At 43.5% G+C, this 23,720-nt stretch overlaps 1 protein-coding gene across 2 annotated transcripts in view; it reads right to left on the bottom strand.

Moving 5' to 3' along the window:
* The window catches only part of HMCN1 (hemicentin 1), a 1,785,366-nt gene that overhangs the window by 1,559,750 nt on the left and 201,896 nt on the right, over positions 1 to 23,720 (bottom strand). For both annotated transcript variants that reach the window (XM_069641364.1, XM_069641365.1), the window contains exons 3-4: positions 7,626 to 7,784; positions 1,940 to 2,062 (exon numbers count right to left, since the gene is read on the bottom strand). In XM_069641364.1, the coding sequence (XP_069497465.1) occupies positions 1,940 to 2,062; positions 7,626 to 7,784 (282 nt within the window). The remainder of the gene's footprint in view (positions 1 to 1,939; positions 2,063 to 7,625; positions 7,785 to 23,720) is intronic.

The following is a 23,720-nucleotide window of genomic DNA, read 5'->3' as shown; positions in this document are numbered from 1 at the left end:
TTACCACATTCTCCCCGGTTGGGAGAGTACATAGCACGGCAAGCATGCCAAACTCATGATCAGTATCGCTTGGAGTTCACCACCCATGCAGCCTGTGACAATTCCACTCCAGTGGATTCTACTGCTCACATTACATTTATCACACACAGATACAAACAGACGCACACAGCAGACGCAGACACTCTAACCTCACCAAGAGACACTAGCTCTTCCACATGGGCACTAGCAGATCCCAACAATGCCTGATGACCTGCACATGGCTCCATTCTCTCCCTTTTCATCTTCAATCTGTACATGGCGTCACTAGGGGCACCTATGGCCCAATTCGACATTCAAATCCAGTGGTATGCTGAGGACACAACTATACCAGAAGGTCAACTCCCTGAATGAAATTACCGACTGCAATGGTATCCGTATAAATGATCGAATACAAAATAAAATGAGGAAGAAATGACCACATTTTTTTACCTATTCTTTCTAGGTTTTGGTCGTTTTGATTAAAATATAGGTGTGGGGTGGGGAAAGGGTATTAGTAAATGAAGAGGGGTGAGGGGAGATGGGGGGCTCTCCCGCATTATCAGAAGAAAAATAAATTGGTCCTTTATGCTTTTGATTTTTTTAATTCAGTCATTTAATGGGAAACCAACTGAAACACAAGCCTCCCCACCATTCAAGCCTGGAGGTCAAGTGCTTACTCGCCAAAACAGAGCTCATCTTCATTAGAACTGGCTAACAGAGATAGATCACAATGGCACCCACTGACCCCAAACTCACCTATATTGCAAAATCTCTCACCTTCACCATCGATTGTAACTTTTCCTTCAAAATACCCACCACCGAGAAGACAAAAAGAGCATGGAACCAGTTCTCACCCCTGCACCAAATCAAATCCTCATTTTCAACTCAGACTCCTGGCAGGTATCCCAATCACAACTCTGTCCCCTCTGTAAGCTGTCCAGCATGCCGCTGCTTGCCTCATTGCAGGACCAAAGATATTTGATCACATCTCCCCCACTACAAGGAAATACACTGGCTACCCCTCCAAACCTGCATCACCAACAAATCTCTAATGTCAAAGACATCTGAAGAGCACAATGTAACACCAGGAGCCAATAAATCACCATACTGGGATCCAAGAAGTGCAAGAAGGAGAAGACTAAAAAACAAGCATTCTCCTGCTATGCTCCCATGCTCTGGAACAACCTTTAAGATAACATCAGGCTGGTTCGCTCCCTCCTGCATATTCAGAAACTGCCTGAAACCCCTGCTCTTCAAAGAACACTTCACTGGCAAATGAAGACCACAGACTGACAAGCTGATCCTCCCTGCCCCCACTATGTGCCACTCCCCCTACTGTAAATCACCTACCCACCTACATACTACACAGCAGTTAATCAAACATGTCCACATGCAAAATATTAAAGGTTCCATTAGATTCCTGTGTTTAATCAGAAACATCTTCCAGATAAGGAAGGAGACTCTGTGGGAGGCCCTGTCACAAATCTGAAACAGCTAAATAGATTTTCCACTTAAAGGCAAATTAGAATGAAGAAAATGCATCTCCTCAGTTTCTATTCTCCTTTACGATGGGATGATTAAACAGTATAAGGTAATAAGGTCCCCATACATAATGTTGCAGGAAAAAGACATTGGCGGCATAATATATGGTGACATTATGTATGGGGACGGGTTGCGGGGACGTCCCTTGCTCCCATTGTTACAACATTTTTTAAATCTGAGGTTTGCGAGGGGGGTCCCCGCATGTTCAATGTAATAATGTCTCCACAAAAAACAGTGTCTTTTTAGTCACGGGGCATTTTTGCGGGGACTTTATTACATGGAACCGATTAACCATGATCTTAAAGATGCATTCCTTGCAGTGACCACTGATGTAAAGAACAAGACATTGCAACTATGTTTCACTGTTCTTACAACTTACTTCATTCACTTGCTTCTTATCCAAGTGGAAGACCTGACCAGAACTTGTTGAGGCGATCTCCTCGTAGACCTTGTAACCAATGTGGCCCCTGTCATCGCAGTCTCCAGTAAGCACAAATACAACCTGGGGATCAGAAAATGCAAGCAAAATTTAGATGTATGCAGTTATGTGATGTGCACTATCAAACATATGTCTAACTACCATAACTAGGTTAAATGAGCGGGTTTGCCCCAAAAGACTGAGTATAAAATGCCGAATGTGAGTGTTGGTCGCCTTCGCCATAGGTAAAAAATCAGACCCAAAAATACCGAACTAGGTGAGCATGGTTGCGGGGGTGTACACGCTCTCCTAGTTTCGTATTTTTTGGGTTCGGGGATGTCCCCCGCATACATGGAAGAGATAGCGGGGGACAATTGTGCTTGAATTACAAAATGCGGTAAAGTGGGCTTCGGTATTTTGTAGTTTGAGCTTTTCGGAATTCGCAATGATAACGTACATCCAAATGGGCTTGGTAAAGTCACTGATCAAGAGCAAGTTCCCTCGACGCAGTAAGCAAAGCCGCATAATGACGAGATAAAACTAAAGTATAATCTAAAGTCAATTTGCTGGTGTTTCAGATTGTTCACAAGGCTTTCTACTGTATTGATTTCCATCAAGCTTTATGTCTCTGTTTCTATGTGTCTCTGTTATTAGACTCGCTAGAATTTGGTTTCTGACTGACTCTTATTCTGGCAAATGCATTTCTTCAGAATTTCAATTAGTGTAGGACCTAATTCTGTCTCCCTTAAAAGTGAGGTCTCCCACAGGGTGAATGTCAAAAGACAGTGCATGTGGACCTAGAACGGGAATGTACAAGACTGTTTTGGATGTACGAGTTCCACCTCTGGAGGGTTTAACTAATGATCTGGTAAGTCAAGCCCAATAACATGACCGCACTTCACTTGCTCTCTACCTCTGAGCCTAATGATGTTTAACCAGAGTTTCATTTTTTAAGCGATTGAAAACTTGAAAAAATGTTCATGAAGTATAACTGCACTGTCTGTTGCTTCTTGGAAAAGTGTTACAGTGGGTGCTAGAGCCAAGGGATAAAGAGAGAGAGAGAGAGAGAGAGATACAGATGCCACTCTGCAGACCTGCTTCGGCACTTTAGGACCACTGCAGTGCTGATTTGTGTACTTAGTAGGCTTTTTAATTAAGAGATAAAGGGACAGGGGTGGACGGTGAGAAAGATGAATAAGAGCGTGTGGGGAGAGAGTACTACATAATGGCATAATGAGAGGGTAAGGGGGAGAGATGGAGAACCACGAGGAAGTAAGAGAGGGAAGGGATAAAGGTGACCCATCTGAAAGGGAGAGAGTTGAATAGTCAATGAGAATTTATGGTAGCGGGTCAGAAAGAGATTGGATACAGCAACGCGGGAGAGGCACAAGAAAGTGAAGGCTAGAGGTATAGAGAAGGGGGAATGAGAAACGAAATGCAAGCAAGACAAACATGAAAAGTACAGTCCAATACAGAAGAATAAACCATCGTTCATCTGGTGCCACTTCTCAAGTACAGGTCCCACAAACCAGAACACGGGATACAAAACTAGAAGGGATGCAGCAAAGTGGCAAGTTGTGTACCTAGGTTGTACAATTGTAGAAAAACAAAACCATTGCAAAAATATGGAATACTAGATGATTTAGATTAAAATGGATTGAATTATATGGACTGATGAAGTGGTGTGACTCAAAGAGGCCAGTTGGGAGAGGAAGAAATCTGGGTGTTCTGTGTATCGTCTCAAAGTCCTCTCGTTATTGTGCCGGTGGACGGAGGTGTTGCATTCAGTCAGCGGTCCCGATACGGGTCTTCAAAACAGGTGAGTAATGAAGTAACATACAGTGGAGTATCGGTATCAAGCTCCTTCTTTAGTCTGTGTCTCTCCTCAAGTGTTCCTCCATTCTTCTGTGCCACGTCACTTCCATTATAGCACTCAATCCCAAATCCTGCTAACAAAATATCTTTATCTGGATGTGAGGGGTCGTCAACCTTTGCAGATATTGCATGCTTGCTTCCCTGTTTCCAGAAGCTGATTTATCGGGAAGTAGACCTGTCAGTAGTCTTTCTGTGTCCCTTGTCAGCCAAATCTATGACTTTTTGGTGAAGTGATGCTGCGACAAATATGCTGCTTCTTTTCAACATTAGCACCCTGGGTGAGGGTGCTGACCTATCGGAAGGCTCGGAACGCAGGCTGTATTCTATGGTAGAAGCCACACGTTCCGAGCTGCCTGGGCATTCAGCGCCCCTTTCCTTTCCCTGCTCCCCTTTCACCATTTAGCACCCAGGTAGTTTTCTACATTGCTGCCAAAAGTGATTTAAAAAAATTAAAATAAAAAGGAACCTTTGGTGTGCCGCTCGACGTCGGCAGTGCTGCTTTCTGTGAAGTCTGTTTTCCATGCTAATTACATCACAGTCATCAACATGGAAAAAGGACTTGCCTGCCAGCAGTAATGTGCGGTGCTGAGCTGCACACTAAAGCTAAGTGTCTTTTTTTCAAATAAAATTTAAAAACACTATTATAACCCGTGTAGGGAGATGCTTGGGTGTTAATAGTGATATTATCCTTGGCCGCGGGCTGACCCTGTCGCTAATGGCACTGCCACCCTCATTGAGAGACCCTCGCTTCACTCAGCCCCTTAACTTGAGCAGGCTGTTACCGACATGGTTGGCCTGCCGCCTCGGTTAATATCTCCTCAGTATGTTAGAGTCTGATGATGATAATTCATCTTTTACTAATAGTAGTGTTTTAGAATATGAAGGTCCATCATTGGGTTGCAGCAGCTAGCCTCTTGGCGTGTTTACGGATGTAAGGCATGCGATATTGATGGTTTGTATCTGCTCGTCTTCTGTTTACTGTCTCAGATCATCGATGGATAATCGTGTGGGTCTAGCCGGATGTATTAAAAAGTCCACGTTTCTCTAACCTTTTAACTAAAACTCCCATCAGCCTTATGCATTATAGGGAGTGGTGAGTGAGGCTGCGCGACTTTTCAGGTGCATAACAAAGACATGTACAAGGGAGTTTCCTTATCAACCTTCTTCCTTAATCTGTGTCTCTCTACAAGCACCTCTCCCCTCATCCCTCCGGCGTCACTTCCTCTATAATACCTGATCCTAAGACCTCTGAAAATAATGACTTTGATCGGAGAACATAACAGGAAGTTGGAGGAAAGTTAAGCAGACATTTACTTATTGGTAATTTATAATGTGCTGCGTGCATCGGTGAAAGGAAAGTGGAAAAATGGAGCAGGAAAATACGGGCCGGTGGAGACCCCCGTTCTGTGACCAAAGAACAATAAAAACATTTAACAATAATAGCTGACCGTATGTAACAGGTCACTCAGATCATAAGTGTATTGAGAGAATGGGAGTGGTACTGGGGCAGACCGGAATCATTAATGAAGAGGTATTTACAAGAGGATAAGAAACGGCATGTCTTTTATACACTGTCATTATATTTTGTGATATGAAAAAGGCTTGAATTAGCCAAAAGCATTAAAATAAAAAAATAAAAGAAATTTTTTTACAAAATGTATGGGATAAAGATGTCTTTGAGGATAGCAAGGTACTGAAGTTTGAAAAATATGAGAATTTGTTTGCTTTTTGTGTGTGTCACCGTTTTGAGGATCCTTCCATTGAGGTATGAGGTAGATCTGGTTTCAGAGAGGCTGTTCTATGGCATGGCCTTGCAGGCTTGGCAATTGTTGGCTTGTTTGACACAGTGTATGAGGGTTACTATGTCCCATTCGCTAGAAGAAGAAGAGTGATTCTGGACTGCACAAGTAACTCGGTGGCTTTCCTGGACAGACATAAAAAAGGGGCCACCACTGAATTGACACACTTAACCAACTGCTCTGAGTGTTTGATTAAAGGTGGGTCTAGCAATGGTCTGGTCTTCAGTAGTTATGGAAATATTTATTGGACTAGCGACCATATGTTATTTTGTGTTATGTTATGTTAAGACATTTTAACATGCACAATGTACTGTGAAAATTCATTGGGAGTGGAGATCTTTATGAAAACTGTGAAGCCATGATGGTGCATGCAATCCTGAGAGAATGAACATACAAACAAGAGAATGGCTTGCACTGTTGCCTCGACCTTAAAGGGTCCACTGCATGTGGCTGCTTTTGCCAGAACTAAGACATGGATCTGGTCGCGTATCCAGGAATTCTCAATAGAGATCCTTGCTAAAATAATGGGTGGGCCTCTTTCGGCAGATCCTCTGTTAACAGTGTTGTACTGGTGGCCTGAGATATGTTCTCTTGGCTCTCTGGGCTCGGGATTAATCACTGTGCTATATTGGGAGAATAATGCTCCGTGGCCCAGTTCCGGAGCAAGCCAGCACATGCAGCACTTCATGTTTTATGGAAAAAGAAAGGAGAACTTAAGGAACACAGGCGATCCCCTGTGGTGCTAGTAATGATCTCCACAAGATGTTTAACACCTGGTCTCCATTGCTGGGCTATCTAGAAATAGAAGATGGTGACCCAGCACGAAAATCACCACGCAGCAGTTTCTTCCTCCATTGCAATCACTGGATCTCTCATCTCCCACTGTCTTGCTAAAGTCTGGCACTAGCTCAATTGCCGTCAGGGATAGTAATCGTAGCCACCTGTTCCTTGCAGCCACCTGCCCCCTCCACCCCCTCCCTGTCTCAATGTTCCATTAGCACTTACTCCTATCATTTGTCCCGGGACCATTGATAGCAGCTTGTCTGTCTCCCCCTTCCCTCCTTGTCTTCTCCTCCCACTCCGCCCAGCACTTTTCTGAATCGATGTCTGACCTATTATGATAGTTGCTTGTCTTGTTCCTCTCCTTCTCCCTCACTCCACACCCCCCATCCTCCCCATCCTCCTCCTCTTGTTTACTCTTGCACTGCATCTATTGTCGTCAGGCATTGTAATGTTACTTCTGGTTTTGTCTAATTTTTTTCCCTTTCCCCTCTACTCCTTAACTGTTCCTTGCACTTGTATTATCTGAAATGTTGCCAGGCTGATTATGATAGTTAGATTTCACATTCTGAATTGTTTCAAGGACTTGTAAGAATGTAATTGTATTCGCCCTTGTTCCCTCCCTCCTTGATAGCTTTGAAACACACTGCGTATGGGCGCTATACAAATAAACAATCAATTCAATTCAATTCAATCAAAGGGTTTAGTGGTCTAGATTTCGCCATATACTGCTTTTTACCGACTGTTGTTTTCCTGATGGCGCCATCTTGTTAAACTATTTGCTGTGTTACCTTCCTTAGATGGCTAAATGTGCTAGGAAAAAGACGTGCTTATAAGAGGGGTGTCCATGATGTCGACATTAAGAAATGCAATGAACAGATTGATAAGGTAGACGGGTTTGTGTATGAGGAAGGTTAACAGGCAGATAGATGAGAGCAATGTGTTGTGTATGTAGGAAGGAGGAGTCGGGAGACATAGACACAATCTTGACTGTCATATATGAAAGAGAGACAAAGGCACTCAGATCAGAAAGCTAGATATACAGGCAAGCAGATACCGTATAACACTCTTACAGCAACATCATTGAATCGGCTCTCCAATGGAAGGTCAAGCCCAGCCGTGGGTGGTGGGGGCGGGGGGCAGGTGCATGAATGGTAGAAGAGCTGCATGTAGGTGAACATGTTCTCTCTCACCTGTGACTGCTTCTGCTGAATAAGTTGCAGCACTTCGTGGGTAAGTCGATAGTCCTTCGATCGCGCATCTGTGAAAACGTAAATGAAAGATCCTGGGAGAGAAATTTCCAAAGCAATCTTGATGGCACCGATGCTCATCTCCGGGCAATCCCCGCCACCCTGCACGAATGGGAAAGGAAACAAAAGTCAGACTTACTCAACGGCTCATCTAATAACACATATGGCAACTCCTAAATAAAATACACACATAGATGTTGTGTGGGCGCTGATACCATTTATGATGATAGTATGATGTAGTAAATGATGAGAGGTAGAAATAAGTTCATTAATATGTTAATGCTAGAGTAATATAGATAGGGGATGTCAGAACTGATTCTGGTGACCTGAAAGTTTAGCCATACTGCATATCTGTAACATCAATCAAATGCATTATACCCCCTCGAAGGGGCAGATTTTCTTTGGAGCAATACCTCATTGAAACTTGCTTTCCTGCAAGTACCTCTAAAGTCATGAATTATCGGAAACATAAGAAAACAGCCCAATGAAAAATTATCCCATCACATAAGTGGAGCATACATTTGGTTTTTTAAGTGGAAATTTCTTAAAAGTGTACCACAAACCTGACAGATATGGTTTTTCCAGTAGATGAGGTTCTTTGTGGAAAACCCATCTATTTTCAATTGCATTTGCTGCCACCCATTCAAGCAGTTTCCTGATTTCCCAAATCTCTTCCTACTTCCACAGGGTTGATGGTTCCCTTCATTGGCTGCACTCATGGATCCCAGTCCCATGCCATTCTCAGTTGCCCCGATCATTGATGGATGGCATCTTTCAATTCTAGCCGGGACGACTTATCTGTTTTCCAAGGGCAAAGCATACATGTTCCCATTGCAGGGAAGCAATTCACCTGACACTTATTAGAAAGTTATTTAAAAGACTGGTGTCATCTCAAATATAATCAAAGAAAGAAAGATTTTTTCATGAATGTATTTCTTTGAAATCTATCTCTTATACGCCAAGTTTATTATAATATTTTGACACTTTTGACTAACACTAATAATGATTACACGATTTTAAGTACAAACCTTAATCTACTTGAAGGGAATATATTTTATAACTACAAAATGAAGAAATCAAAATGTTAATCCTTCTTAGAACGTTTAACAGCTTCATCTAAAAATACTGATTTAACATCCGAAAAATCCTTTAAATAACAATACTCGTTATATCCAATTTCCCAGAAATATCTTCTATGTCTATGTATCCCTCTCTAATCTGTAAAAACGCCTCTGTACAGTAGTGGTAATTTGAAGGGTACGTTAAGAAAAATGTGTTTCAGGGTGGTTTACTAATGCTCTCAACCTGTTTCCTTGAATGGGTAAGTGTTAGCAAATGTGCACTTGGCATTGTACTCTTATCAGCCATACTTGCCAGTCTTTCCTGTTATCAAATTTTTATACAGTGTCTGTATTGTGTCTCTGTGACAAATTGACTTTTGCCCTGCAGGAGTACAAGGATGAGTAGAGGCCAAAGTGCCCAATCAGCCCTCACACTTGTACAAACCAAGAGATATACCTCCTTTGCCTTTTGTGGTAACGTGGGCCGAAGTAAGACTATATCCTCGAGGGGTTTGAATGTGGTTCACCAGCAACCCAAACAACGATGTATAACCGTCCAAAATGAAGGACTGTCCAATCAAGATTATATAAAATATATATACTTTAATCAAACACAACATGTAAAATAACTAACTAGAAAACACTGTAAAAACCCTCCCCATAGCAGAACACAGCATGTGCACAGATATAATAGATGCAGCACTGTGGGTGATGAGAAAGGGGTAGAGAAAGCAATTAAGACAATGATGTTCAAAGGATATGTTCTTGAGGTTGCAAAAGGGATTAAAATTACCTATCCACTCTCTAGGGCCCAAAGATGGATCGGGGGGCAGATACTAGTCAATAATTCCTTTGTAAAGGTATCGATGGTTCGACGGCATCGAACCATGCTTCTCAGTGTCGATCGCAGGTTCTTTATAATAGGAAGATGCAGCAGGTGAGGGGGTCCAGCAGGAAGCTAGCGTCGAGTCTGGGTCGAATGGAAGGTTGCTGCAGTCGCAAATCGTCTGCTCGCACTGTACAGATCGGGCAGTCACCATGTTCGGTTGACGGTCAAAGTTTGACGGTGGTGAGCTAGTAGCAGGATGTCCAGATAACTTGATTCTATGCAGATGCTCGGAGGTCACTGTTTGGGAAACACCAGTGTTGGGTCAATCAAATTACAGGCACAATGCTGAGAAGGCAGGTGCTTCGGATGCCAAATCAAGGAATGCAAAGCAGAGTTGCTTCATTAGTTTGAGCTGAGGCATGATGTGCTTCAGCTGGTGTGGTGAAGTGGCGAATGGAGTCCAATGGGCTAACGATTGTTCAAAGCACTTGAATGCCAAAGGCAGCGTTGAAGGGTCCCAGTAGTTGGCTTGGTGGCGAACGCTCTCAAGTCCTGGCTTCGAGGAGCTCCGAGTCCCACTCCAGGGTCTCAAGGACCAGGTTAGTCTTTTGTCGGGCTCCCAAACACAGGGGAGGCTGGCACACACTTCAGAGGTCCCGCAACACACTGAGTTCCCAGGAAACAGGGTGGTTGCCTGCCAGAGATGAGGTCTTGGTCTGACCGCAGAGTTCATCCCCATAGTGCCTGGGGATGGCTAGAAGACAGAGCTCGGCTCAGAACACCTGCCTTCACCTCACAAGTGGAGGACTCTGGAAAGGACAGCTCTCCCATTAGGGTCCAGTGAAATCTTCTTTCAGGTTTGGAGTCCAAAGATGATTCAAAGACGTGGTGTGAGACCCCTTCTTTTAAAGGTAAAAGCCTACAGGTGATTGGACTAAAGCTAGCCTGCTTTGGGGCTTAAATCCCTGCTCTTGAAATGAGCGGGCCTTGCCCCTCTGACACCACACCCAAAGTGCTTTGTGCTACAGGAAGTGGAGGGGACAAAAAGAGACGGAGAGGCAGAGAGAATCAAGATCAAGCTTGTACAGCTCTCCCTCTGGCAACACTAAGCCTGCTCCCTTCCCTTCTCAATAGAATTAAAGGCCTTTTGAAATGCAGCACTGTGGTGTGAGGCCTAGCCATTTAGCCAATGGGTGTGTCCTTTGATTCCAGTTGCCAGGCCGTCCTCCTGTTGAATGGATATCTCTGGGGAAATGGTGTTACCTGCTCTAACAAGGGACCAAAGTGAGGCAATCCACCAAGGATTTTCACATCACCATGACAGGTTCAGCACTGCACTGACTGAAAGAGCATGTACACCACAGGGCAGAGGAGTACAGGCTTCACTCTCAAACATAATGAATGTAGCAGACGATACAGCATTACATGCTTCCCCTGCACAGAAAGGTCACAGCATAGGAAGCATCAGCAAGGGCTGCCTTTACAAACCATGTACAGCATGGGCATCAGTAGTACAAGCATCCCTCTTTAAAAGCATGCAGCTCCTGTGGAGCAGCATGTAAGCTTCCCTACCACACATGGTTTGGGAAGTAGCAATGCAAGCCCAAATACTCAAAACAGACACAGCACAGCCACAGACATATATGTGCAAAGCCTTTCAAACGAAAGACATCATAAACATAGACAGCATGGCCATTAGTGGTAACTTTACCTATCAGCGGTGCCTGGTTGACTTACACCCCAGGTATGCAACCACTAACAATGCACACAACCCTGTTCATAATGGATACCTCATTAGTTCCCCCCTGCGGGAACATTGCTATCTGCCACAAAAGATTTTCCAAGCATCATCCATGCCAATGTCCTATGAGTCTATGTGTGTACTCCAGGTGGTGAGGAGTGAAGGATATGTACTCCTCTTTTCCCCTCCCCACCTAGCGACTCATATAATACACCCCTTTTCCTCCTCCAAATATAATTTTTAGTGCTTTTCCTTTTTGACTTCCCCCAGTGTTAAGCAGAAATCAGTTGCGTAAAGTAAAAAGAAAAAATTGCAAGTTTGCATTTCTGAAAAGCCTCTCAGCCTCTCTGCTGCAAAGCACCATGGGAGATATATTAAAGTTATTTGGGAGCAGTGGGTGCCCCCGTCTCCGGTGAATATTTTTAAAACTAATGGACAGATTTACCCCAAACCAGCAAAAGGCACATCTATGGCTCTTTGTGTTCAACTTCTTATTTTGGTAGAAATCCATCCAGTGTTTTCTTTGCGTGAAGGGTGTTCAATTGAAGCACATTTTCCTCTAAGAGAAAATGAATGGGACTAGGATGAAAACAGATATTTTTATTTTCTTAATAACCTTTTTCAACCTTTCAATGAATTGTCATCAAAATGTCAAATTTTGGGTGAGGGACAGGATTAATTTATTTTGGGAAATGTTATCTAAATGCGTGCCCTGAGTCAAAAGTTATTAGCAATAGAATTTTGTGAAAAGTCTATGTAAACAAGTTTCCCCTTAACTATAGGGCGGCGACCGCTGCTATATAATATATATGTACTTATCTTGAGGTTTTATTGTATTTATTCAGAACCTATATTGTTTGTTTTCTCATACATTATGAGGCACTCTTGGGGAAAGCACTATAATGGACTTCAAATCCAAAAAGAAGTTGGCCTGTGAAGCAACAGGCTCTGACCTTTGACCTTTCCAAGCTTGCTTGTTGTCTGTCTCACTATGCATCAGAACTCTTGGCATTTGTGCACCATAACCTTTGCAAGTGAACTTTGCTCCTGATTTCTCGAATGCTTATCCGCTGGAGCTCGGCTTGCAGAAGGCGTACATGGCTGGTAACGGCCCGCCAGTCCGAGCCAAGGCAGGGGCTACGGTGATCACCAGCCTGTACCACCACGCGCCCTTCCGGCTGGGATGCAAAACAATTTATTTTTCTCACGAGATGGCTGCATGCTATTGCGCAAACCCAATCTCCCAAGAGAACAAAAAGAGATGTATGGCCGGTGCCATTGGAAAAGGGACTTAGTCCCTTTTACCATTTCTATGGCGCCCACAGGCAGGAGGAGAGCCGGGACCCGAGCACAAAGTCTAGTCCAGCATGTAAGTGGAGAGGGAGGGGCTGGATAAAGGATATGTTTTGTTTTGGAGGATTGGGAGGCAAGGTGGGAAGGCAACAGGGACAGTCTTCCTCTTGCCTCCCCTCATAAAAAGAAAAGATTGCACCACCTGAGGAAGGGCCTAGGGTGACTAGAAACAGCAGGAGGTACACTGTCTATTTTGGCCCGCTGTTTCAGCCAACTGATTGGCTCAGCTCCCTTCCCTGGCTGCAAATGTGCAATCCTAACTTTGATACTCACTTGACACTCTCAGTAACATACAGCCTAGTTGGGTGTACTCAAACCCTATGAACAGGTGAGCATAGATGATGCTATTTATGGGTTTGAGAGTGTTTGGGATTGAATGAGGTTACTGACTTACCTTACTGTGTTACGCAAGAAAACGCCCCACCAATCCATCACCTCTTCATAGATCCTCTGTCCAGTTTTCCTATACCCCCCAAAACTTTGCCAAAACCTCTACCTTAGCTACTTCCCCCCCCCACTGGCTGCCTCGGGGTGTCATGCTGCATAACAATCCAGGCATCTGTGCCAACCAAGGTGGGGGGTCATGCCGTAGCGCTTCTGAGGATATGTGGGGGGGGTGGTTACCACACTTACTCTCTCATCCTACCCCTCACATGGGATACACAGTAATGGGGCATTGGGAGTAGACAATATAAAGCAGGCTTTGTGTAGGTAGCTTAAGCGTCATGGAGGTGAAAGTTATTGGAGCAATTTTGGAATCAATGTATTGGGGGTCATTACGACCCTGGCGTTAAGGGCTTAACGGCGCCCTAAAAGGTGTCGGCGCCTTTAAACCCTTAATGCCTGATTACGAGGTCCCTTTGCGGGACCCGACCTTAACGGCTGGTTTTACCAGCCGTTAAAGTAGGGTGCCGCAAAGGGACCTCGGTGCTAATTACGATACCGCAATTTGCGGTACCGTACTTAGCACCTTCCCCAGTCCCATTGAGCCCTATGGGGTGAAAATGGGAATGGGGAAGGGCCATGGTGAAATGGGGAAATACCGCCCCGCCAACCTTGGAATGGGGCAGTATTTCCCCATTCCATCATGGCGGACTCGTTACAACACCGGCACCAACCATGGTGCTAATAGCGCCATGGTTTAGCGCCGGGGTTGTAATGAGGGCCATTAACTTCTTCTGTGTTATGTCTCGAAACACTTCATTTCTAGTTACTGAGAGGTGTAAATTAAGGGGCCTTGAACCTAAATATTTCCTGGCTTTTGTTAGCTTGGATTGAATGACTTCTCTGTAAAATCAAGGAAAGCGAAATCATACACTCAGTTAATTATTGACAAATGCATTCTCAGCAGTGGAGGGGTTAAAAGGGTAGAGGGCAGGAAACAAAATAAGCTCAGTGACTTCTTTCCCCGGTAGTGTTTCACCGCCATCCTGGTCCAGAGTTCCCTTGATCGTATTCTGGACATCCACCATTCGACAGTGCAAACACAACTCATTCAGTTCTCCATATTCAATGTGGTAGGAATCTGTGGAGCCATTTCCTCATGTTTATTTATTTATTTATTTTTATTCTACTTACCCTGTTCAGCACTTCCCCCTCTCCCCTTCCCCTTGCACTTTTTCCCTTCCCCCTACCCCTGCACTTGCGCGATCTGAATGACACCTGGCCTAGTAGGATTGTTGTCTGTCTTTCCCCCCTGTTCCCCGCTCCCTGCCTCGTCGCGCCTTGAAACACTTGTGTATAGGCGCGTTACAAATGCCATATCATATCATATCACATTATGTTCCTGGCAAGGGAAGCAGGAGTACTGACACCGATCCGGGACCAGGGTAGCCACCGATCCCGAAGCCTACTGTGCACCACGAAGAACTGAGGGAGATGCTGTGGCCAACTACACCCGCCTGTGGTGACCCACCAGATCACGTGCTTGGACCAACTGGGATCATGCCCAGCAGCTCCGAGACATTTCACCGAACTTTGATGAAAATTCGTAGGCAATTTGGTCATATAACTGTCGTGCACCACACAATTAGAAACACAATAGTAATGCACACTTCTAAATCCACCAATGAAACAAGCATTGTCAAAGACAATAGTTGTGGCTTCATAAATTGAAAGGATTGCTTGAAAAGTGCAATATCAAAGCAATGGAGAGGGAACCACGGACGAGCAGGTACATACAACAACCATTCTTTATTTAGTGGAGAAATGCTTGATTTTTTGTAAAGGTTGGAATTTTGCATGTTTTGTGAATATCCTTTGCTGCAATGTAAGTTCATTGGTGAATCAGAACAGGTCCTCACCTCATCCTGAACACTTCTTGGATCATCAGAACAGGTCCTGACAGTGTCAGTGAGAGTGTCTCCAGTGATCAGGACAGCATAGCTGATCATCAGGACCGCCCCATATCCTTGGCTGAGTCCGACACAGAGCAATGCCTGTGTGCTTCATAGGATGCAATCATTTCTGAAGGCCTCTGCAAATATGTATTGGCTGCTTTAAAACCTGGATTTCCTCGTTTCCGGTTACGCTTTAACGCGGAGCCCTGAAGATTGGCAGCCACCCAATGGAGGCTACTGTAGTCCCAGAACAATAGACGAAGGTCTAAACTCTGGCATCATTTATCTTTCAGTAATCATTTCTAGGAACATAAATTCATATTGCATTCATTCGTGTTGCATAAATATTTAAAACGCTGCCTTCCAAGTCGTAATTCCAATTTAATCTGGTGTAATGGTACTTCTAAATGAAGGGCACGCAGTGAACTTCGAATGCAACCTTCATTTGCAGTCATTTATTTGGTGTGATTTCTAGATAAGAACTATTAAAAAATGGTTTCTTCAGTGTCCAACATGGGCTCTGTGTGTGTTCTCATGCACGCACATGTCTGGTGAGACTACATGCCATGTACTGCCACGAAACCGTGATGTTGTGTGGGTGCCCAAAAGCCACAAATTAGTAAACATGCCGGGTTTTCAAAGCATTGCTAAGTGTGTAATAAGGCAACCACACACCCCGCACCACCATCATTTAACATTTGTATTTCTTTCATGCTGGTAAAATACCATTTGCAAAATAGGGAAGTAGAAATACTATTCAAGAAATATTCAAGGGAAATAGAGGAAATACTGCCACATTAGGCATGAGGCACCAGAGACGTTTTTATGGAAGGGCAAAAGGGGCACCTGCCCAGGGCCCCTACTTTGGAGGGGGCCCCACACGGCTAGCTGATCTGAAGAAGTAAGATTCCATTGTTCACCAGTCTTAAATAGCACACGTCAGGACAGTTTATGGGGTGCTGCTGAGGCTCTAAACCCATTGCCTTTCTGTTTTGGCAAGTGCATTATGCCTTGATCAATTCATCGTGTATTGTCTTCTGTGTTCACTGTGGTATACATAGTTTGTGTGTTCCTTATGGCACATCTCTGTAGCATTCGTTCCTTCCTGTGGGAATTATGTTGATCATGTGAAATAGGCAATGGTGAAATGCATATTGACTAATTGAGTGCCACAATGGTTCCGAAGTTAGCTCATCGTGTGAAGTACCCTTTCCAGAGATATGTGTTCATATCCAAAACTACAATATTACATTCCAGCAAGGCTGCCTGAGCCTTTCCTATGTCTGAAGTTTATAAACCTGCCTGCATATGTACTTGGTTTTGCAGAACAACATCTGCTATTATCAGCAATGTACCTGTACCAGATAGGGGTTGCAATAAAAACGAACATATAATCCGTATGGTCATGGTCTATAGATTGGTTTGTTCAGATGGGGTGTTGTAAGACCTATGCAATCACCTCCAATAATGGCATAAACTGTTAGTCCAAGAGGTGACTAAATATCCAAATTCAAGACTATGGAACGACAGCGTTCATGTTTGTGTCCTGGATTTGCCAGCAGCCGATACAGTGATCTTGGTCAAATCATCAAATATATCTTACATTACTGTGCTGCCTTCTGTGAGGTTTGCCTTCTTGCATGCTGCTGGTATCGTTTAGCCCATTACTTGATCTTTCTTCTTATGTAGGCCATTTGGGTGGAAGGGTTGGTAGACAGAAGAGAGCGGACCATATGTTGCAGGCACAGGCAAGCATATTTTAAGGTCTGCTTGTTTGTCACAAAAAACGGTTTGCACAAACCTCAGCTTCACCCCTTAACCAATGTGTGATCCTGGGCATCTCATTTAATCTTGTATTGCCTAGCCTCTCATTATTGCCAGTCCCTAAACCTTTAAAAATGGTCAGCCCTTCCGAGTGATTTCCTTCTCATGGTATGACCTTCATAAAAACCTTACTCATGGTTTCACTATGTTAATAGTGAGCATATTTATATCACACACCACAGGCATTTGTTCCTTTGATATCTAATGGCAAAACTATTTGAAAACCATATCCCACTTCTAATCTCAGTCTGTCTGGATAAAGGCACCTTCCTGGTGGCTTCTAATCTGCCTCCACTATCCATGCTACGGTATGTGTAGCGTTCTCCTTCCTTCCAATTGGTGGTCTATATCCATGCAAGAGCACTTTTGCATTGTGTGATGCAGCTAATGTGAGTTCTCTGTCTATTACGGGTTACATGTACCTTACATACGATCCTGCATTAATACTACATCTACCTTCCTGGATGTTATTGATAAAAAGTATCCTGTATGTATTAGAACAGTAACCTCTTTGTAGACTGTTAATTTTGGACTTCAAATGCTACTTGCTTATCATTCTGATTAGAGCAAGAATGAAGAGGGCAAGGGCACTCAAAGGAAGTAAACATGCTCATTAGGCTACGAGACAGCATATCAACCTATAGGTTGTGAGCGCGAAGGGTGGGGGGTGGGGCCAGTATTCTTGATCCCTTAATTCCTTTGGTTTAGTGGAGGTGGGCCCCAAAGATGTCCATGGCCAGGGCCCCAGAAATGCAAAAGATGGCCCTGTGAGGCACACTGGCATGTCCTCACAGTCAGAAGAATGTGAACTAGAGCTGTTTGCAACACTAACTCTCTGATTATTTTCCAGTAATTGTCATTCCACTCAGTCTCACTCTTCCTCTTCAGATCCTTATATCAAGAGGATCAGTCACTGAGCCATAGTCCAGTAACGGGGGCTCAAGATCAATTAAACAGCATATTTCAGCTCTCCCCCTTTCCATGAGGACGTATGTAGCTGACCTCTCACCCTAAATCCCTTTGGCCTGTTTCATACAACATAGGTGGAAGTTGAATGAGGTTGGGTTACTTGTGCTGTGCTGATGTTCTGCTGCCTGGCAACCTTCTCTTGGTCAGACTAGGCAGCCATTGTTTCTCTAAGGGACTTGCAAAGTGGGCTGGAGTGCTGTCGAGCAGCTGCTTGGGGCACAAAGGGCACAGGCTTCTGTGGAGTTGTGTGCAGGTGACCTGGAGCATTCATGCCAGTCCCATGTTCCACTTGTGTGCTCAGGGGTGGCAGGTTTCCATATTGGGATTGGTGGATATTTTGCTCCCTATTATTTCGTAATCAGGATTGTACTAGATCAGCATTTGTGGGGGCCGGGGTGGGGGGGTTTAGTAGAGGAGTCTAACTTGTTTTGGATCAAAGGACCTATTTATACCAAGGAAGGAAAACGGGTATAGCATTAAGGGGAAGAACGCGTTGGCAGTTTATTTAAATTAAAAAAATATAAATTATATCATATACAGAAAGAAGCCCCAGCGAGTGTCTATTCTACAAACTAGCACATATCACGATACAAAGATTTTGTACAAACCTATACTTTTACAGTACCACACTTTCGTGTTATCTCTGGCATAATCAAATGAAGCCTCTAAATGATGATTTTTAACTTACTGAAATGACATGTTTCTGTTCTCCATCAATGCCATAGAAATATTCATCAGGATGGCAATAGTTTCATTTGTATTCTATACACTCTCACTTCATCTGCTGTCTCTTCGCCATCCTATCACATGGATTTCGAATCCTCTTCAGCTGATAGGAGGCGAAATTGGTTCTATACTCTCATTTTACCCAAATTGCTTCAGACATAGAAATGTTTCTTAAGGGATAGCGTTCACACAACATTAGCCTTGTCTGCTGAATCATAGCACAGTGTTCGCGTCTACATCTGCCAGCCAACTGGCATACATGGATAAAGTCATCCACGTAAGTTGTTTTACTGAAAGGACAAACACGCAGGCACATTTAGGCAATATTTTCTTTGGACCAGTTGGCAAAACAGCAAGATCGTTGCATACCCAGTTTTGCCCAATATAATTAGATTTGTAAACTACCCAATCAAATTCTTTTATCCAGATTCAGCTAAAGAACTCTTTATGATTAAACCTAAAAAGTAATGTTGCAGTAGTAATCCTCTCTGCCACAGCAAGTGTTATTTTCCTGCAATGTATACAGTCTTATAATGTAATGGAAATAACTATAGCCTACTGAATTCCCAGACAGCCCAGAATGCTTTGTCAAACTGGATATTAAATTATGCCTCCTATTGTAAACAATTGTATGTATATTGACCTACGCAGAGTTGCTTAAAACTGTACGCGAATAACTCTCTACGGCAAGGTCTTGACCTTAGAAATTGCCGCCATCTTGAATCAAACCGCCATTTTAGGTTCTCTTGTTGTGTAAAAGTCACCCTGTACATCAAAATGGTGGACAATGCCATTCCGAATAGAATCTAGGTTGTTTTGACCTCTGTACAGCTAATGTATAACTTGCCTACAGGCCACTTGTTAGGGTCGTGAACTGAGACCTTGTCCTTCTGTTGACCTGCATGTAAATGGATTACCTGTATCAACGGAACTGATCTATGCACATACTGATGAATAAATTAGAATTGACCTGGCAGAGACCCTAGACCAGTAATACATTCATGGAATGGTTAACCCGCAAAGGGGTTGGACAACAGGCTGGAGAAATGTATAAAAACCTGAATGTCCCAATGAACTGAATACATCGAACCCCGTTGAAGTTCGTTGTGTTGTACTGAGGGCCGATAGCTATCCGATCTGTCATTTGACTTTGTCATTGCTTGACCTTAAAATAAAATTCTTTGTATGTTCCTTTGTAACCAGTGTTTGGTCTGTTTCCTTTGGGTTTCCCGGCCTCATATTATTTTTCTCTTTTCACAGTTTGAAAGCCATAACCATGGCAGTCAGGTGCTATATAAATGTCACCTAACAGAACATTAAGTGGTTTATTATTCATATCATTCATGTTATTTATTTCTTGTAACGCGCGACTCACCATCGGCCCTCAGTGCGCACATAAAACAAGCCAAGACAAACAAAAAAAGGAGAACCAATAGCAGACAAGATTTCATAACACGGAAAATCAAGAAGATTGCAGAGAGGTATCACTAAATATATAGCTGCGGATTTGCAATATTTTAGCTCTAATCGCAGCACGCAAATAAAAACACATGTGCTCATGTCTAGTCCCGTTGGCATGTCTCTCTGAAATATACTCCCATAGCCAGAGAAGCTGATAGATCTAAACCTCACCCCAAAGCGATTCAAGAACCCAAATTGCCGTTCCCATGGATGAAATGTAGAAAGCGGCAAAGCGGTGGGGTCCAGCATTTTCTCATGCTGATGGAATAGGTGCGGGCACAGGAAGGGGCGTTTCCTATAATACAGTGAGAGGACCAACTCTTCGAAGAAATAAGTAGTTAAATCCCCAATTAGGAAGATGGCGGATAGAAGCAAGCAGAGACAGCATAGAGATTCTCTGGTGAGAATGATCCCAGTGCACTGTACTAGTGCCAGACGCAAACTAGAGAGAGATAAGCACAGGAAGCAGGCCTGGTACTGGAAATGCCCAGGCTGCGGACCATGCACGCGCTACTCCAGGGATTACACCAGCAGGCCACACTGGGATCAAAGGAGACTGCTGCATTCAAGAAAGACATCACTGTTTCATTTCAACTAAATGAGGCAGGGAATTGTTTGAAAGAAAACACTCCGATCTCGGTGGCTCAATGATTTCATGAAGGGTTCCAGGTGCCCCTCCACCCCCCATACCCTTTAGACATCTGTTTCAAAGTCCATCCTCGACTCGTGCTAACAAATGCCGATTGGCCTGCGGACCATGGAAAATGGACACTACGTCATAAAAAAAAAACACAGAAAGAATAAAAGGTCCCCCATTGCTTCCACATAGAAAATTACTTGAAAACAGATATCTACTCGATTTACTTCATGGAAATTACTTCGAATTACTCCAAAATGATGTATGCATTTGTGGGTCAGTGGGCAAAAGAGGGGTAGAGAGGAGTTTGGGGTCAGGGGAGTTGCTAGGTCTGGAAAAGACCCGGGGCTAAGCTGATGTCGGAACTGTCGGGACTGGGGGCTAGCTAGTCTTTTGGCTGTAGCTCCTGAGATTCTATCTGGGGCTACAACCAAAAGATCAGGGGCTATAGCCCCCTTAGCCCCCCCCTAGCAACGCCCCTGTTTGGGGTAAAGGTTGTACTGAAGGGGGAAGAGGGTCTGGGGGAACCCCGTCCTCATAAAATAATTTCAAAGTAAAAATTCAAAAAGATTTCCACCAAGTAAAATAAAAGCATCACAATATATGTTTTGAGAAGAAAAGATTATTATAGGTTTCTAAGTAAATAAATATAAAGAAAATGGAAAGGGCAATAAGAAGCACACACAATGTCACCATTCATTGATTTAAGGTTCAACAATAATTCAATTAAAAATGTTGCATGCAATATATCTCATTAACACGATTAACAAGTATTGTTTCTATTAATATTTTAAAAACATGATTAAACATATCAATGCTCTTATTGATGAAGTAAGAAAATGAACAGTGACATATATACATGTACTAGTACTATTAGTAGATGATATTCTATTTTGAGAGAATTTTTAGGTATGTTCTACACATCACTTTACCATTAGATACTAGCATTACTTGACTCTTGATATTTGACACATACATTTATTTTGACACATTTCAGATATCAGTAAATTCCCTGAGAAAGCGTATTCTGTATGCACACATCTTACCGCATGAGTTAAAGCTCAGTCTCCATATTGTCCTTTATTTGATTTCACCTGAATGTTTTAATCTACATGGAATTCATCTTTTCAGCTACTATGTTTATTTTTCTGTTACTTTCAGATTACTTCATGTTCCATTATATTGGCATCAAAGATTGATGGGTCACTAAAATATATCATTTGTTATTTGAATAACTTTCATTATTTCCATGAGGTATTTACTTTCTTGAATGAATCTCTTTTGAGATTGGTGGATCCATATGAACTGTCATGAGGTTCTTTTGTTATTGTATCTAGTTGAGCACCTTTTATGTGTCTATCCTTAATTATCAGAATTATCTCTGAGGTCCTTATATTCCAACACATCCAAGATATAGCTCCTGAAGAAGAGCACATAACTCCCGAAAACAAATAGAGTGTAATGCTTTTCTAAATTGGATTAACTAATATGTTCTGATTTGTGCAATTCTGAATTGTACTATCTGACTGAAACAAGTCTGAAGTTTGAAGTGCAGTTATGTACTTAACTACTTCTTTTGTTTGCATATAGACAATTTATCACAATTTCTTTAACGGCCTGTAATCGTCTTTAATTTGGCTCAATTTATTGACTGGTGTATCCAGTAAAAAGTAGTGCAGGGGAATGGGGTATCTCCTACATAGATACCATTACTCATTTTGTTTTATTTACACCCATTGTGCCAGGGGACGCTTTACCTCCCCTGACCCAAACTGTAAACATTTACTCGTGAATTCTTGCGCAAAGATTTTATTAGAGAGCATACGTACACCCGTGGAGTGCATTTGCACTTCTGTTTTACTCCCCAATACGCAACCGTTGCTTGTTCCTGGGGGAAAGATAGGCGTGGCACCTGGACCTGTGATGATTGAAGCCCGCATGATCTTACTTGCCCATCCCTTTTCTTCCATACTCTCCGAAGGAAATAGCAGGCTTTGAAGGATCAATCTACCTCGGCTCTGTACAAGCAATCGCACAGGCCCAAGAGGCAGAGAAAAGAGGAAGGCACCAATGCCAAACAAAAAAGCGACGACAGCATTGGTCTTCACGTGTGGGTCACCAAAATGGGGGAGCGTCGGAAAAAGCATGTTTCAGCGTCGTTGGGTAAAGCCCCAGACAACACAGCCAAGAAAACAACTGTACAAAGCTCCCAAGCCCAAGCGACGGCAACGTCACAAGACTCACAACCAAAACCCTTTGAACACTGAATCATGTGGACAGTGCTCTCATGGGAACCATACCTTGAACATCTGCCGACATGCCTTTTGGGGATTATGCAACTGAGGCCCTTCCACACCAAGCATACTTTGTCTCTGGGGCAGGTCATGGGACCGTTCCAGATGAAGTGGAGGAGTCATTAATGACTAGACCAGACATACAGAGCTTATGATGGAAATAATGCCCACCCAGGCGGCCACTGTGGAGCACACCCTGCATGCCCTAAAACCACAGTGATACATACGCTCACTGTTTCCACAGTGACTTAGGTGACACAAGCAATAGTGACACAAGCAACAATGGCACACAAGCAGACTGTGCCCACAGTGACGCAGGCGCCACCTGCATATACACCAGACATGACACAGGATGAAGAGGACCAAGGGGAACTGCCCTCATCCCTTAGGAAGTTCTAGGACAGACTACAATTTCTACAATGGCCAATACCTGACACCCTGCTGGTGGAATCTGGTGGAATCTGGTGTGCTCTCGGAGATACGGTGTAAGCAATCCCAGATGGTGGGAATACGCATGCAACAAGATATTGTTGCAGAAGCAAAAAAAGTATGGGAAAAGCCACACATTGTGATATATATATATAAACAAAAAGGTGGACTCCCGCTACAGACAGGACCCATCAGAACTACTGCGTTTAATCGAGCAACCCAACAGCGTCGCCAGCTGTGGTATTTTCAGACCTGGCCGAAGGAAAGACACTGAGTGGAGGTTCCCCAGCCGCAGGGATCCCTTCTGGCAGGGAGGAAAGAGTGCTAGATACCCTTGGTAATAAGGTATATTCAAATGGTGCCCTCCACCTTGGA

The sequence above is a fragment of the Ambystoma mexicanum genome, chromosome 1q (genome assembly GCF_040938575.1).
Source record: "Ambystoma mexicanum isolate Mex_15411 chromosome 1q, UKY_AmexF1_1, whole genome shotgun sequence".
NCBI classification, from domain to species: Eukaryota; Metazoa; Chordata; class Amphibia; order Caudata; family Ambystomatidae; genus Ambystoma; species Ambystoma mexicanum.
Note: the sequence above shows the minus strand (reverse complement) of the source record. Positions and strands in the feature narration are given on the sequence as shown.